Source organism: Nicotiana tabacum, chromosome 5 (genome assembly GCF_000715075.1).
Source record: "Nicotiana tabacum cultivar K326 chromosome 5, ASM71507v2, whole genome shotgun sequence".
Lineage (NCBI taxonomy): Eukaryota > Viridiplantae > Streptophyta > Magnoliopsida > Solanales > Solanaceae > Nicotiana > Nicotiana tabacum.
The window spans coordinates 99,612,714-99,630,445 of NC_134084.1; the positions used below are offsets into that span (position 1 = coordinate 99,612,714).

General features: G+C 34.1%; 1 protein-coding gene across 1 annotated transcript; it reads left to right on the top strand.

Moving 5' to 3' along the window:
• Positions 1-12,791: 12,791 nt before the first annotated feature.
• Positions 12,792-15,492, top strand: LOC107829493 (uncharacterized). Its single transcript, XM_075252687.1, has 4 exons — positions 12,792-12,977; positions 13,087-13,145; positions 13,224-13,372; positions 14,580-15,492. The coding sequence occupies exons 2-4, from the start codon at positions 13,109-13,111 to the stop codon at positions 14,889-14,891; spliced, it is 498 nt and encodes a 165-aa protein (XP_075108788.1). The 5' UTR covers positions 12,792-12,977; positions 13,087-13,108; the 3' UTR covers positions 14,892-15,492.
• The last annotated feature ends 2,240 nt before the right edge of the window (positions 15,493-17,732 follow it).

Below are 17,732 nucleotides of genomic sequence, written 5' to 3' on the forward strand. Positions count from 1 at the left end.
GAGAAGGTGCAGAATTTGTTGAGTGTATCTATGAGTGAGTCACAGCTTTTTTGATTGGCTTCCATCATAAGGATGAGATCATCAGCAAAGAATAGGTGGGATAGTTAGGGGCCCTTTTTTGACAGGACTATAGGGTCCCATCTACAACAGTCTACTTCATGGTTGATAAGTCTAGATAGCATTTCCATGCACATTATGAATATATAGGGGGATAGAGGGTCCCCTTGCCTAATTCCTTTAGTAAGGTTGAAGAAGTCAGTTCTTGATCCGTTTATGAGTACAGAGGTGGAGGACACGCAGGACATTATTAGCTCAATTAGGTCATTTGGGAAATTTAGGGATTTCGGGGAGAGTCTGATGAAAGACCTTTCTAGTTTGTCGAATGCCTTTTCTACGTCAACTTTCACCATGATTTTCCCTTTTTTCCCCTTGGAGTTATTAAAGAAATTTTGAACTTCATGACCTATTGTGGCATTGTCTGAGGCCCTTCTCCCATTTATGAAGATGGTTTGGATTGGGTGAATGATTTTGTTGAGAAAAGGTTTGATTCTATGTACTATAATTTTTGTGACAACCTTATAGGCAGTATTGCTGAGGTTGATGTGCATATATTGCCTTAAAGACTCTGCATTCTGGTTCTTTGGGATTAGGCATATGAAGATACTATTCATGTCTTCAGTCATTTTTTTGTTTTTAAAGGGCTCTTTGTAGAAGTTGACTAGAAGGTTATTTGTTATTCCCCAGAATTTTTGGTAGAAGAAGGGGTGTAACCCATCCGGACCTGGTACTTTAAGAGGCTTAAAGGAGAATAGATCTTCCTTGACTTCCCCCTCAGCAGGTTCTCTGATGAGAAGGGAGGGCTAATTGAGAAAAGACCAGGTATGTATAGGTTGTTTTTATTGGAAAAGGCATGTTCAATGGTGTATAGGTTTTTATAGAAATTTGTTATGATGGAGACTAGTTCCTTAGGGTTGTGGAACCAATTTCCTGCCTCATCCCTGAGGTTAAATATCCTTTTCTTTCTTCTTCTTTGCATAGTAGTAAGGTGAAAAAATTTTGTATTAGCATCACCTTCTTGGATCCAGTGAATTCTTGATTTGAGTTTCCAGAATTCTTCCTCCAGCTTGAGGATTTTTTGGTATTCTCCTATGAGTTCACATTCTAGGTTAGACAAGAAAGCACTAGTCGTGTAATTATGGGATTTTTGAATATCCTCTAACCTAGCAAGGATTTCATTATTTTTTTAAATATGTTTCCAAAGGTATATTTGTTCCCGGAAATAGCCTTATTAGTGAAGTTATCAATAGCTGCCGATATACTGAGTTGATTGATCCAGCAATCCTTTACTAACCCTTTAAAGGTGGGATGTGATAGCCACATAATTTCTAGTCTAAATATATTATTACTTCGACTGGGTCTTGTCACACCTCCTTTTTCCGCCCCCGTGAGGGGCGTAGGGAGTTTTCTCTAATTAAAGGACAGTTGAAACGGGATTTGTTTATTTGTTTCAGAGTCGCCACTTGGGAATTTTAAGGCGTCCCAAGTCACCAATTTTAATCCCGAATCGAGGAAAAGAATGACTCTGTATTATAGTCTGCGAACCAGAAATCCGGATAAGGAATTCTGTTAACCCGGGAGAAGGTGTTAGGCATTCCCGAATTCCGTGGTTCTAGCACGGTCGCTCAACTGTTGTGTTTGGCTTGATTATTTTGATTTGTTAAATACATTTTTATTGCATGATTTTATTGTTACCGCTTCTATTTAGATTTAAAGACCCTTCTTTGAATCGAATCACACGTACGTATATTCGTGTTATAAATTATATTTTTTAAAACATGCGGAGTTGTGTCACGCGCACGTGTACACAATGATATTGATAATATAATTATTATTATTTTCGATTTTTTTTTTATTATTATAAAAATAGACTTAAGTTCGAAATTGTGCTTAAATAAAATTAAGAACGTCTGTCGCTCTTGTATGATTAAATAGTGAACTGCACATCTTGGGTTATATGAAATTAATATTGATGATCTCCGAAGAACCCTTTTTTATTAAAAATTTGCTCGAAGTTGCGCGAACGCATAATCCGAATCGCCTTTAGAAGTATAATCAAGTCACGCGAACGCATCCTTAATTATGCAAATATTCTTGACAGTAATATAAATTCTCTACAAATGTTTATTGCATCCATCTATTTTTAAATGTAAGAGTCATGAGAAATCACTATTTGAGATGCCTCTAAATTCCTTGAAAAGAATTCACAATTCATTAAGTGTTGACCGCAAATTATATTTTTACGTGTGAATTATATTCCTCAAAAACCATGAGTTTAAAGAGTAAAATAAAAATAAAATAAAAATAAACAACGTGTGATTAATACTACCATTTTTATGGTAAATACAATATTTATCTACCCAAAAAGCGAATTGCGTATAAAACTTAGGAAAACAATTGATTTAATAAATGAAGTAATATTTTTTTGAAGAATTTTCATTGTTATATTTGGAGCAAACGCTATTTACACATTTTTTGACTTAAAATGTTACAATCTATAAATCCCATCCTTCTTTTACACCACTTGTTTTTAGTCCGAGGTTATAATTGTTTGGTTAATTTTGCTTACGAAGATTGGGTTTGAGATAAATAAACCAATTCTTATATTCTGCCTATGCGAATATTTGCAAACACTAACTTTATATTTTGTAAAAAATCATTGACATTATTTCATATATTAAAAGAAATGAGTTGATCGCGTTCCTAAAATAACTAAGCCATTTGTTATTAAGAAAGAGAACTAATCTACCAATTGATTTAATACTATATTAACCAACTAAAACAAAACTGAAACTTAAACTAATAAAATTTAAATGAGTAGAAGACATCCTTATAATTCCAAACTTCATTTACTTGCCATGTTGAAGCTCTTCACAACATGAGTTTTAAAGATATGTACCTGATATTTGGAAGCAAAAGAAAATGAAGATGAAAATCAGCAACAGTAATAACAGTGTAACAGCAACAACTGCCCAGCAACAGTAACAACCCAGTAACAGACCGGTGGAGTAGTAATCCCAAAAAACAAAAGCTTTAAGTTTTGAATGAAACAACAACCATTGATACTAATTTCAAACAAAGAAAAAAAAACAAAAGATTTTTTAGTTTTTATTTTTATTTTGAAAGCTTAAATATTTTTCGGAATTTTTCTTTCTCTTAAATGTTCAGTCTTTTTTTTTCTCTCTATCTGTATCTGTGTATTTTTCTCTATCTCTATTCTCTCTGTCTTTCTCTATTTTTTCTCTCTGTATTGTCTTGTGTTCAAGACTTCTTCTTATAACCCATCCCATAAACCTTTCAATTAATTAAAATTCATACTTTTTCTCTACCCAACCCATTATCTTTCCACTCATCCCCATTACATTAAATAAACATATCACACCACCCCATTATATTTTGTCCCCCATGCTTCATTTAAAATAATGCAAGATTCCCCCTTTAAATTAAATCTTGTCCCCCTTTATATTAAACAACTATATCATAACCCACCCCATTTCATTTTGTCCCCCATGCTTCAAATAAACAATTTCAAAATGTACAATTCCTAAACTACCCCTCACGACCTTACTGAAATTACCAAACTACCCCTGAACGTACTACAAATTTACCAAACTACTCATCAGCTTTAACACATCAATTAATCAAACTTAACCAAAATATAGACAATATGATCAATTTCTAACAATGTTCAAACAACAATATGAACACGGATGAACATCATAACAACAATATCACATGAACACGATTTTAACAACATTTCAACAACAAATCACATGAACACAAATTGAACAACAAATAACAACTAAAATTTGATTGAACAATATTTTAGCAACAAACAATTCTATTTTCGGATTCAACAACTACAACAAACAAGTATATTTAGATTTCTAACTTCAATCATATTGAACTTAAAATCAATTCTAACAACATTACAACCAACAATTCCTATATTAAACTTTATGAGACAAATTCAAGAAATAATCACAAATGGTAAACAAGAAATCAAGCTATACAAATTTCGGATTCAAGAACAATCAAACAAAGTATGAACATGAATTAAATCTATTTTAAACAACAAACATGATGGATTTAAACGATTAAACCAACATATTTCTCTAACACAACTAAATTCTTTAAACAAATAACAAGATCGACGAAGAAACAATTATGAACTTAAATTTGAACTTAACAATATTAACAATTTCTAACAATACATAAACACATGAAACAAATTGAAGAAATAGTTAATTAAATTTCAATTTGAATCTAACAAACATCAAACTAACAAATACTTACTTAAACAATAATACAAACATGAAATAAACATGAAAACAATTAATTAAACTTCTATTTTGAAATCTGAAAATTAATTTAACAAACAACATGAACAAACTAGAAAATTATTTCAACGACGAACAAATCAAACAAGAATTAAATCACTTCTTTATTTTGGATCCGAAAAATACCAAACAAAATATGGACGATAAGTGAGATTCAAAACCAATTAACCGGAGATGAATCAACGATGAACTTGCATGAAAACAAATCTGTCCGGAAATGATTATCGCCCCAAAATCACTTGAATGCTCCCGGACGAACGATTGACTTTTATCACTTCGAAACTCAGACTGAAATCCAAGAAGATCAACAGAAATGGTGCGAAAATGTTGTCCAGAATTTCTGTTTGACGTTAATGATGCTAGAGCTGGGTGTATTGGAAGCAACCATGGCGGAAAGCTCATCGAAGGAGTGGAGACCATGGACGTCGAGCTCAAGCTTGAGCTCGACGAAGAAGATGAAGGCAGACGCGACACAGCAACAGCTGAAGATAGCAACGCGAGCAGCAGCAGTAGCACGGCACAGTAGTAGCGGGCATGACAACGATGGTCGTTTGGTGGTGGTTCGGGTGTTCGAGCTGGTTATGGCGACGGAATGTATGGACGTGAGGGATAGTTTGGACAACGCAGCAGCAGTTGCTGCTGCTTGACGTGGAATGAGGGATCGTTTGGGCAAGATGGTGAGGAAGACGATGGCGGACAGCAGTGGTCGTCGGATTTAATGGAGGATCGCCGGAGAGGTTTTGGAGGGGTGACGATGGTTTAGGGTTTGGTTGGTTTGAAGGAGAAGAACGTGAGGCAGCAGGTACGGGCAGCCATGGGAGTTGGGTGGTTTTGAGGTTTTGAAGAGGAAGAAGATAGGGTGGCCATTGTTGGCTTTCTTGAAGCTTGAGGAAGAAGAAGAAGATAGAAAGGGGGGGGGGGGCGGATGGCTTAGCTCTTTAGGGTTTTCTTCTTTTATTTTTTTTTTGTTTTGTTTTTGTTTTGTAAGATAGGGGTGTTGGGTTATGGACTGGGTCGACCCAGTTCGAAATGGACTGGGTCGTAGGGAAGATTGGGCCATTTTTTGGGCCTATGGCTTGAAGTTGAAGAAGAGGCCTAATTCCGACTTTCTTTATATTTTCGCTATCTTTTCTTCTTTTATTTTTCTAAAACTAAATTATAAAAATACTTAAAATATTATTAAGAACTAAATTAAGTTATAAAAGCGCAAATTAACTCCCAATAACAATTAACGCACAATTAAGTATTAATTAAGCATAAAATTGTATATTTGGACATTAAATGCTAAAAATGCAAACGATGCCTATTTTTGTAATTTTTAACTTTTTTAAAATAAATTTAATTACTAACAATTGTAGAATTAAATCCTACATGCAAAATGCGACATATTTTTGTATTTTTTATTAATTTAGCAAATAAACATGCACAGACAAATGCAAATAATTATTCAAAATATCACAAAATTGCACACCAAAGAAAAATCATTTTATTTTTGAATTTTTTGGGAGTAATTCTCATATAGGGCAAAAATCACGTGCTTACAGGTCTTTTAATTAATTCAAGGTGTATAAGGCAATGATCAGATTGGGTTCTTGTTAGATGTTTTACGCAAGCTTCTAGGAATATATTGATCCAATCTTCGTTGGCTACGAATCTATCTAGTCTTTCCATGATGAAGGTGTTTTTATTTTTTTCCTTTTGTTAGTCCAGGTGTACCTTGGTCCTTTAAAACCTAGTTCTAACAGTTTACAATAATTGAGGCAATCAATAAACTTAGTTATTCTATTGTTATTGAAGAGAAGGCCCCCAAATTTCTCACTAGCCCTATTGACCTCATTAAAGTCCCCTAGTACTAGCCAGGTTCCTTTATAGTTATTTGCAACAGTTTTTAAGTTATTCCAAAGGGTTATTCTTTCCTCTAATAAGCTACTAGCATATATAATTGAACATAGCCATGTTTTAGGAAGAATTTTTACCTTAACCATAGCATGAATCTCTTGGTTTGTCCCCTCAATTTGATCCACATTGACTTCATCGTTGTTCCACATTAGTTCCATTCCTCCCAATTTAGCTTGTGCCTCAACCTGTGCTAAACCTGAAAACCCAAAATCCTCAATTATAATATGATGATCAGTTAGCCTTGTTTCCAAAAGTGTGACCACACTGGGTTTGTGATAATCGAGTATTGATCTAAAAGCTCTCCTAAAGTCAGCATTCCCGCTCTATGGCAGTTCCAAGATATAAAACTGATACTGATGTTTCTATTATTTGAAATCATCTCCCAGTTGGGAAGGGAGTCCCCCTGCTCGATGTTCCTTCCTGGTTCATCCAAAAATTGGAAAACATTATCAGAACCAGCACCATCGTGTATTGGTATATCCCTGGCGCCCTCAACTTCTTTATAGTTATTGAGTATTTTCTCAAATCCAGCGGGCAGCTTAAGATGTACCTTTTTGCTCTTCCTGCTTTGAACACTAGGGTTTTTGGTGACCTTAGTACCCCGTGTTCCACCACCCTTTCCGTTGGATATTCTTCCTCTTTTTACTCCTCTTCTCTCAGTACTTGGGCTGGGTTGTTCTGATGTATGGGTGAGGGGGCATTGATGGAATGTTGTTTCGGGAATTCTGGGTGCCTAGAGTGGGTGCATCGTTGGTGGTTGGCTCACCATTATGCCATGCAAATTCTAAAAGGTGGGTGCTGGATTTGGGGGAGGTTGGACATTTGGGAAGAGGGGTGAGCTTGAGTTTAGAAGGTTGTAAGGCTGGAAAGGGACCCATGACTGCTGGTTTTGCCATGCATGGTGATCCCATGGCGATGAAATTCCTTGGTGTAGAGTTATAGCGTGGGTTATCCATGGATTGTTCATTATGTTCCCCATAGCTATTCTCAATCCTTCCGCAACTATTTGAGCTAAGTAGCATGGGTCCTCGATCTGAATGATTATGTCCTCCCCATTGATTTGTAAGCTCAAGCTCAGGTTATGACCCATTAGGCCCTAGTCCAGCCAGCTTTGGGGGACATGATTTGGGGGTAGTGGTAGGGTTCTGAATAAGGTTGGTGCATGGGGTGTGTGTGATGTTGACTTGTGGAGGGTTGATCACATGATTGCTCCTTTGGTGTTTATCCCTTACCTACACATTCCTCCTTGTCCTTACGTTCCTTATGTGGTAATTGTTTGGGAGTCTCGACATTTTTGATATAATAGTTGTTAAGTTTAGGAGTTCTGTTTGGGTTTTTTGTAAGGGGTGAGGGGGGCTTTAAGTGGAATATAAGGAGTTAATAGGATTTGTAGTAGTAACCCCTGGAGGGTTTAAGGAGCTCGGATTATTAGTGCTCTCAGAAAAGTCCATATCAAGTGTATTGTTGAGGTTAGTATCTAGGGATATGGGGGAATTTGATTGATGTGAAGTTGATGAGGTTGCTATGGTGGAGAAACGATTAGTGAGGGAAATGTTGCCAATTTTTTGTGTAGTACTAGGGTTGTTTGATCCTAGTTGTTGACTTGTAGTGTGTAGGTTTATGGACAAGACTTCATAGTCCATAGATATGGGGCAATGAGGAGGGGCATGTAGTGTGTTTTTCGTGTTATAGGTCCTAGGTTCCTTATTCTTGCTTGTTTTGTTGTTGGTTTGAATAGCAGGACTTGATTGAAGGGATTTTATAGGGCTTAGTTCTTTGTCCGTTGGTTTTCCTATGTTTTGGACTAGGGTATCATGGTGCCCTATACCCTTTGTAGGGTAGCTCATGTCTAGGGGTTTTGTCAAAATGTTAGACTTGTACTGTGTTGGGGTTTTTGAGGGAGATTGGTCTTTACTATTTGTGTGCAAAGGGTTGTTTGTGGGAGGGGTAGTCTTTTGTCCACTGGGTATTTTGCCTGAACCATCTCCTGTGCAAAGTTTGTCAAGAATTTCTCTCGTTCCTGAGGGTCGTTAGGTTTCCAGGAGCTAGATTTCTCCAGCTCTTGCCTTGTTTTCCTTCTTTAATGAGAGACGATGGTCCAACTTTCCACTTTTGTTGTGATGGATTCAATGTCCTGCGTGGACCTTTTATTATGATTGTTTGTAGGTTTTTCGTTTTGGAATCTATTTTCTTGTTTGGACAGGATAATAGGTTGTGGTATAGGCGTACACAGTTAGTCATAAGATATTGAATCCTTCGTATGCAATCTTTTGGTAGTGTTTTCCTAGCACAATATGAGTCTTTAGAGATTTCTCGATTGGTACTAGGATGCAGAGTCTAGCATATTTCCCTCTAAGTGCTGAGGAGGTACAGGTGTCTATGCGTATGAGTTCGCCTAGTTTATTCCATATTTTTTGAAGAATGTCGTAGTCGTAAAACTCCGTAGGAAGCTCATGAAGTCTAGCCCAAATGGCCGAGTAGGTTAGTGAAGCTTCTGATGCCACAAATCTAGGTTCCCATTTCCTAACGATGAGGAATTGGTTTCCTATGAATGAAGGCCCCTCATGAAGTGCTTTATTATAGTTGTCTTGTTTGTTGAATTTTATAAGGTAGTAGTCATAACCCAGGTCGATAAGTGAAATAGTCTCATTTGGTTTCCATATTGCTTGTAGTTTTCTTTGGAGGAATTGGTAGCCAACCCTTTTTCCCAAAGACTTTAACGATGAGGGTTGTTTCCCAGTTCTTATACAATCGTTCTTTGTCCTCGGAGGTTATGGGGATGAAGACATCGGCCTTTTCTTCGAGGAAAGGGTTTTCTGTTTCATTCGAGATTATTAGGTTATCATTTATGTCATTTTGGACACAGATATTGTTTGAGAGGTTATTGGTCTGAAGGCTATTGTTTAGGATGTTTAGGAAAGTTGTTTTATCTTTTTGGGGCTGCCTAAGTTCTAAAGGATGTGTAATATCCATATTTTTGTTCGTTTGGTGGTATGCATTAGCAGAGGTGGACCTACAGCCATGCTTGAAGGGTTGCGTGAACCCGTTAACTTCGGCAAAAACTCTATATATGCATAGTTGTATATACGTTGGGGACCCCTTAAATATTTTTCTTGGCACCCTCATTAACAAAATTACGCCTGCAGTAATGGTCTTCTTCTAAGAATAAGCCTTGCTCTTTGTCACAAGACGCGGGTTCGAAACGCGCCTGCCACAATAGGATCCGCCTCTATGCATGAGGTGGGGATGGAGCATCACTGCTTGAAGTAGCAGATGAGATCTCCATGTGGTTTGGGGTGTTCATGGTAGGAAAAGAGTCATGGATAGTGTTGTCGAGCATGCCTTAGAGTTTGGCGAAGAAGAAGAGAAGAAGGTAATGGGAGGGATCTTATTTTAGAGAGAGGGCAGAAGATTTCTGGCTCTAACCCATCTTGTGGCTAGTGTTCCATTCTCTTGAAGCACACTTAAATCAAAAACAACTAAAACACTGCTTTTAAAGAAAACTTTGAGAAACAAGATAAAATGAAATATTACTCGTATCAAAACTATTTCCATTGAAAAATCTACTTCTAGAAACTTTGAACCAATGCAGAGAAATGAGGCCTAGCGACGAACATCTTGACGCAAGAAAATTTCGAGGATGGTGTGTTTCCTACGTTTAACTATATCATTAATCAGTCGTAATCTAAATTGTGCTTTAAATAAATATTGCAGTATAATAACATTTTCTAAAAGCATACAGAGAGGAAAAGTCCTGAATTTTCATGAATAATAAAGTTAATTAACCAAAAGTGTCAAATGCATTATTGCGTTTTTCGATGGCGATATAATAGACAATTTGTATTCTACTCAGGGTTTTTAATATTAAGTATTCTCAGTTTGCTGTTTAAAAGGCTACAATCGTGTCAAGACGAGTCAAGAATAATAAATTTAAATGTTTCATTTGCATTTAAATCACTTACTATATAATTTGCTTCTTAGGGCTATACACAGCACTTCAATGTTGTTCTTTACGCGGTTGTGTTCTTGATTTTGGTAGGAAGAAAAAGTATTACTCCCGCAGTCCAATTTATACGACAGTATTCGAATTTCAAAAATTTAAAAAGTTTTTATTTAATGTATTTTTTTTATTTGGCAATATTTTAAATTGTTAATTATTGTGATTTAAAATGCTTTTTACATAGTTATTAAATAATAAAATTTTAATTTAAATATATTATATCCGAATTCATGGTCAAAATTAAGAAACTTGACTTTAGTGTAATTATGTAACTTTCAAGAGGTATTGCAACCCAAGAATAGCGTCTCAATGCAATGAGAGGCCTAAGCCAAAAACTAAAAACATGACCTTAATTCTTTTGATAAAATTTAAATATATTTTATTTGATGTTATAACTTCTTAAAATGTGAAGTAGTTCATTATATTTTTAAAATTATTTTTTAATTGGCAATATGTACACCAATTTATTTAATATTTGTAGAGACATAATTGATAGTAGGTTATAAGTTTTTATTGATTCATGTTTTGAAAAACTTTTCCAACTAAGACAACAAATATAAAAATTGTTTAATTTATTCTATAAGCCATCTAATTATGTTAAAACTTTAATACTTCTTACCTGGTTGAGTATATTATGTCTGTAAGATTATATATATATATATATATATATATATATATATTCTATTTTGCATTTTTCTTAGTACTTTTAATTCCAAAAATAAGCTGAAATTAATAATATCATAATGATGATCATTCTCTTTCAAATAATATTCAAGATTAAGACAATGAATTCAATTGTTATCTGTCTAATTAACTTACAATGGCACTAAATGGATTGAAATAAAAATTATACATAGCTAATTGGAATGAATTAGACAAAATAAGAAGAAAGCAATAAATTGGCTGTGAATATTTCTTCCTCAAAACAAAATGAATTGGCTATAACTTTCAAGTTTCAACAGAGTATTTCAATCAATAATCTAAAATGCTACAACTTTCAATTGCATGTATTTCAATCGCATTGACTGGAAATAATTGAAAAGATTTTATTTTTCAGTAACAATGAATAATAATTTTTAAAATTTATATATAATTTTGAGGCCTTACTATTTTAGGGACCTAAGGTTATTGCCTTACTTACCTTAAGGTAAAACCGGCCCTGCCCAAGAAAAAGAGATTTATTGGCAAAAATACATGATTTTGGACTATGAGTTAATAATAATAGTTAAGTTTTATATTATTATTTTGGAATGGTTGTATATGCAATAATCTTTTCGCCATTTATATGGTTGTCAAGTAGAAGAAAATAACTTATATGGTCAAAGGTGTGTGAAACAATTTCTTGAATGTTCTGTTCCTTGTTGGAGGTTTTTGCTTTTCTTTTCATTTTCTACTTTCATATATAAAAGATTATGTTAATTCGTTAACTTTCGTTATTTCCAATAATTAAAATTAAGAATGCATGTTTGATTCAATTAAAGGTTAAATGTGGGACCAAAATCAGCATAAGGCAATTTTTTGAGGTGTGCAATTGTTATTATTTTTTCTTTTTGGTTTCTCACCATGTGTTTGGTACTTGTTTTGAGAATCGATAAATCATATTCACACCCAGAAGTCCTATGTGCTCCTTATTAAAGATAATACTATACTAGTAGCTTGAACCCGTGATCTTTTGGTTAAAAATAAAGCATTTACTACTCGGCCACAACGTTTAATTAATAATTATTACTATTAATTTTCCTTAGGCCAAACAAAAAATGGGTTAATTTTATATTTTTCCCATATCCAACCCATGGATTTGAAATAAAAAAGAGACAATTTATTCCAGCCCATGATGACAAAACGTACAACTTTCTTCCATCTTCGCACCTCCCTAATCCAAATCTAGGAGGGTAGGAAGGGCTACAAAGCATAGAGTTTCTCATCCGGTGTCTGGTACCCATATTAAAGCCCGATTATATTCGAATTCGTGCCGCGTAGGGCCCCATTCGGAGGGAGCGCTCTCTATTAATGATTTTTTCATACTCAGGGCTCGAACTCGAGACTTCTGGTTAATGGAAGAGCAGTTCCATCCAGTGCACAACATCCTTTGGTGGTAAGTAGTGAGTTACTTATCTGCATATACCCTCCTATATCTAATTTATTTATTAAAACAATTGATTGTTTTAGCTTTAAATTTAATTTTGGAATTATATTTGGAAATTAGTTTTAGAATTGATTTGTAGAAAACAAACAACATGTTTGCATTTAATTAATTTTTGAACAATTGATTTTGAAGGAAAAAAATAGGAAATTTTACAACCTATAGAATACTTTAGTACCCTATTTATATTAAATAAATATCATTTTAAAATATTACATCCTATAAATACCTTTTTATAGTTTATAGCAAAAAATCTAAATATAGCATCATCCTACAATTAAGGCATCATATATGCTACAAAATATTTTTTCTCTCCCCTTTTTGTATTTTTCTCTCACCTAATTACCGTATATCTCCGCTGACCAGCTTCTCTCTCTTCTTCCATACGCTTTACCATCTTCTCCACAAACACACGTTTCTCTGTCATTATCAAAACAAAGTTCAAAATCACCCTAAATCTCTATTTCTCCGCCATTATCAAAACAAAGTTCAAAATCATCAGGGATTCACTCTTCTATTTCCGATTTTTACACTCCTGGTAATGTATCTTCTTCAAAATTGCTTTGTCATTATTTTGTTTCTCTAATTTCTATACCGATTTTACACAAATTTCTGAAACACTAACCATTTGTATTGTTAATCATCAGGAATCTTTGAGTTTTCTCTCCAATGGCGGATTCAACGCCACTCAACAGAGTACCCAGAGGTATACTCACCAAAATTCTCAATTTTGATGAGCCCTCTTTCTCGTTGCAAATAACTCAAGCGGAGTCAGATTTTGCAGGTTTATCAGCATCCGCAGTTGATGAGAGAAGAACTAAATTACACAATGGCAAGTTGAAAGAAGTCGAAGTTGATAAATCTTCAAAAGAAACCAAAAATCCAGTTGGCTCAAAGAGGAAAAAAACTATGAAAGATTCACAAATCCAAAAGGTAATTGCTATTTGTATCAATATGCATTCAAATAAACTTATTTGTATTCATAAGTATTCAATCATATGATGTTGTATTCATATGTAAGTAGTTGTATTTTTGTACTTTATGTATAATGTATTAAATCTTATACATGTATGATGTTGTATTCATATGTATCTGACTGTATTTTTGTACATTTTGGTATACTATATTCAATTCTTTTTACATGTATGATGTTGTATTCATATGTATCTTGTTGTATTTTTTTACTTTTTGGTATACTGTATTCTGTTTCTTCTATAGTATCTATATGTATTCATGTGTATTCTATTTTATGTGCCATCTTAACTCGTCAAATACTATGAACACATGTAGAGATATTTAGTCCAGTGGAGCTATTGAACATGCCGTTGTTGAGACATGACTTTGTCCATCAGAAAGGCCTAGTCTTGCCAAACCAGAATGTGATTTGATAGAGTAATTAGTTTGGCACCCTATATGTGTATAGCATCGTGTCCTGGTCAATATTTTTGATAATCAGCTGGTTGCTTTCAGAATTTTAAAGCTATATGGACCGTGAAGGTTTCTTTTGGATATTTTACCTAGATTAAACTCATAAATTTTTCGTCTGCTAAGCAATTAATAACGATAGTTGTGTTAGCTCCTGAAACATACTGTAGACATCTGCATTTACTGGGAAAGAAACCTCACTTTGTGAGTGGAAGATTGTTGCTAACTTTGTACTCTTAACTTCTTGCCTTATACAAAGTACTCTTTACTTATTGTGTAATAGCTTTCCAAGAGAATTACCTGTGCAATTGAGAAGGATTGGTTTTAAGGAATCTTTAGTTAGCTGCTCTATGATAGAAAAATTGCAGAACAACTCGCTAATTAGGAATTTCTTGATCACTTGCTTTGCATTTTTATTAAAATCAAGCATGTTAAGCTTTGGTATACTGTATTCAATCCTTTTCACATGTATGATGTTGTATTCATATGTATCGGGTTGTATTTTTGTACTTTTTGGTATACTGTATTCTGTTTTTTATATGGTATCTATATGTATTCATGTGTATTTTGGTAGTTTCTAACTGTTCAATTTTAATTTAAGTTTTACTTGTATTCATATGTATTCATATTTAGCCTTGTCACTATATTTAGTATTCTGTAAGTGTTTGCAATTTATTCAACTGTATTAACGTGTATCTTTTATTGTTAATTGTAGGGAATTAATTCTTTTGTGAAACACCAGCCAAAATTAGCACCCCATATTAGTGCTTACACTAACACAGATATAGTCTCCCAGCTAAAAGATAAGCTTATTCCCGTTCAGTACCAACAATTCGGCAATACATGCTTTGGATCATTTCTTCAAATGAAGCGTTGTGATGTTCAACATCAACTCTTTAGATGCTTCATGGCTCTCCAGTTAGACGGCGCTCCTAATAATGTATTTGCAGTACACGTCAATAGTACTGAATTACATTTCACATTAAGGGAGTTTGCGGCTTGTGACTGGCCTCAAATGTGTATGTAAAGATGAAGATTTTGAGTTTAGTGCAACTACTCCTAACCGGCTTATTGAGACTTACTTTGGGGGTGCTAATATTGTAAAGAAGAAATATTTGATACAATGCTTCGATGGCAAGAAATGGGGTCCCTACAATGATGGTGATGCCTTGAAGATATCTTTGTTGTATTTCATACACACCTTTATTTTTTTCATCTGAGAAGAATAGTGCAACTATACCAAGGCTATATTTTGACTTGGTAGAGAGTGGGTGCTATTCTGAATATCATTGGGGTATAGACGCATTTGATCTGTTGATAGATATTTATCTTACAGGAGTCAAGTATGTATTAATGCAAACTAACTTTGCTTGCACATGTTGTATGCAATAAACATGTTACTGTCAAAGAAAGCTGTTTATAAAAGAACTCAGTTGTATCTCTTTCTGGGTTCAGATGTATTCAACTGTATTTAGCTGTTAAACGCAGATATACTCAGTTGTAGTAAGCAGAATTAATTCAGATGTATTCATTCTTTCTGTTTTCAGTTGTATTTAAGTATATTATTATGTTGTATTCAGTTGTATTCGATTATATTTAGCTGTTAATTTCAGTTGTATTTAGTTGTATTAGTCAGTGTATTCAGGTATATTCAACTGTATTTAGCTGTCAAATTAAGAGGTATTCAGTTGTATTCAGCAGCATATATTCACATATACCTTTCAAGTTCAGAAAATACATATTATATAACGTCATTTCATTTGTATTCCACAGGTTGTACGTAGTCAATTATTATAATATTTATGCAGTCATATTTACGCTAATTAATTATCTATACTCAGTTATACTCAACTATATATTTCATAAAACATTTACTGTATAAAAATACTTCAACGATATGTTTCAGAAAAAAATTCACGCAATCCATTTCAGAATATAATACTTGACAATGTCATTGACAAATCGTTCAAGCACCAATACATGTCAAATTATAAACTATTTATTACGGGGAGCATTTCTACAAGTTCGCTTGTTATGTCCTCCCTGACCACATATGCTACATGAATGTTGATTTTTCGGCTGTAGCAATTCACTTAAAGTTTTATCTCGCTTCTTTTTTGGCCTTCCAGGAGGTCTTTTCCATTTGGGAGGTAGTACAACCTCATCTACAACATGTTGTGGTATATTCCAGTCATTTCTGTCCGGTAGCGGGATCACTGGCACACCGTATGTTATTACAATTGTATTTGGTTTGTAATAGTTAGAGCAATATTCTTCCGGAATTAGAAACTTGCTCTCCAATACAGCCCAAGCATGTGGGCATGGAAATTCATCAACTTGGAACCTCCCACAAACACATTTTCTCTCTAACAAGCATACCGTGTAGTTCCTCCCACCATCGTTAACCGTATGTAAGTATTCAGTTGATGGTACCACCTATATTTTAAAATAGAAATATAAGTTTTTGAGCATTAACAAATGTATATTGCTGAATTAATAAGTTACACACAACTGAAATATTTGCATATATACGAATACATCATATATTGTATCCATGATGCAAACATTACATATAATGTAATGAAACTATAGAAACTCTCATGTTCCTACTTTATGCAAGATTATGCAAACAGATCCACTAGAATCATATATATTGACATTAAGCATTAAAGTTTCTTTGACATACAACTTTGTTCCTTGTATTCTGATGTATTCCAAAAGTGTAGCCATCCAGTTTTTAGTTAAATTAACACAGATGTATGGAAAAATCTGTCTTTCATGATTTTTAGAATATACGTATTCATATGTATTAAAAACATGCCAGATTGTATTAATAATTAAAACTAATTTTATTCAGTTGTATTCATTTCGTTAATTCAAAAAACAATTAAGATATATCAAGCAATTACATTAAAATATAACTTACAGTCATACGTGTAGACAATCTCTCATTCAAAGTCAGCATCTCCTGGTATTTTTTCCCAAGAGTCGTGTATGTATGTGTAGCTTCTTTGCGGTTACTACAATTCCAACGTCCAAACATCTTTCTAACTTCTTCGAGGAAATTATTGCCTTTTCTTTAGCCCTCCACGCCAATATATAGCGAACATCCACACCTAAATCTAATTTCATATCATCAATAATATCCCTTGGCGTGTATTTCCTCTTATGGTTTGTAAGCTTAGGTCTTATCATACCACCGATAAGGCTGCTACTAGCCTGCCGCTGCTCATACACCTTGTCCTTCAGCGGACATGTATGGTTATCATTAAATTCCCTCACCTTGAATAGTTCTGATTTGTTAATGCTTGAAGCCTTAAACCTTCATTGACAATCTTCTGAAATACATAACAATGCATAGCTGCAAACAATTAACCATTCTACATTATATTAGAGTCACTGTTATGTTTTTATATCAGTAACATAAAACATCATATGTATCAGTAAAACGAGTATGAAAATTTTTGTGAAAATTCATATAGCAATCACATGGCCTTAACAGAAAAGACACATTGAATAGAACCTAAAGAGAACGAGAAGCCATTTCTTCATAAGATGTACAGAATTTATTTATTTTAGCACTGGGAAGTCTATGTTACTACCGCCTTCAGTAACCCAAAAAGCTTTCTTGCTCTTAGTATTTGTTCCTCCAGCAGTTCAGCTTAGAGAAAAATAATGGAACTTTTCTGAAAATTGAAATATCGCAACATGGCAAGTCTCCAAACATCACTGTTGTCTTTTTATATCAGTAACATACATTTCGATACATGTATTTAAGGACCCTTAACACACACATGTTTACTTCAAATGTGATCACGATGTTGAGAATACACAAATACACATAAATACAAAAAGTAATACTTATAGC

Bases quoted from the DNA above. Each gene is read 5' to 3' on its own strand.
- LOC107829493 (XM_075252687.1), top strand. From the start codon at position 13,109: ATGGCGGATTCAACGCCACTCAACAGAGTACCCAGAG. The intron at 13,146-13,223 runs GTATACTCACCA...CAGATTTTGCAG, and splicing joins ACTCAACAGAGTACCCAGAG to GTTTATCAGCATCCGCAGTT. The intron at 13,373-14,579 runs GTAATTGCTATT...TGTTAATTGTAG, and splicing joins AAGATTCACAAATCCAAAAG to GGAATTAATTCTTTTGTGAA.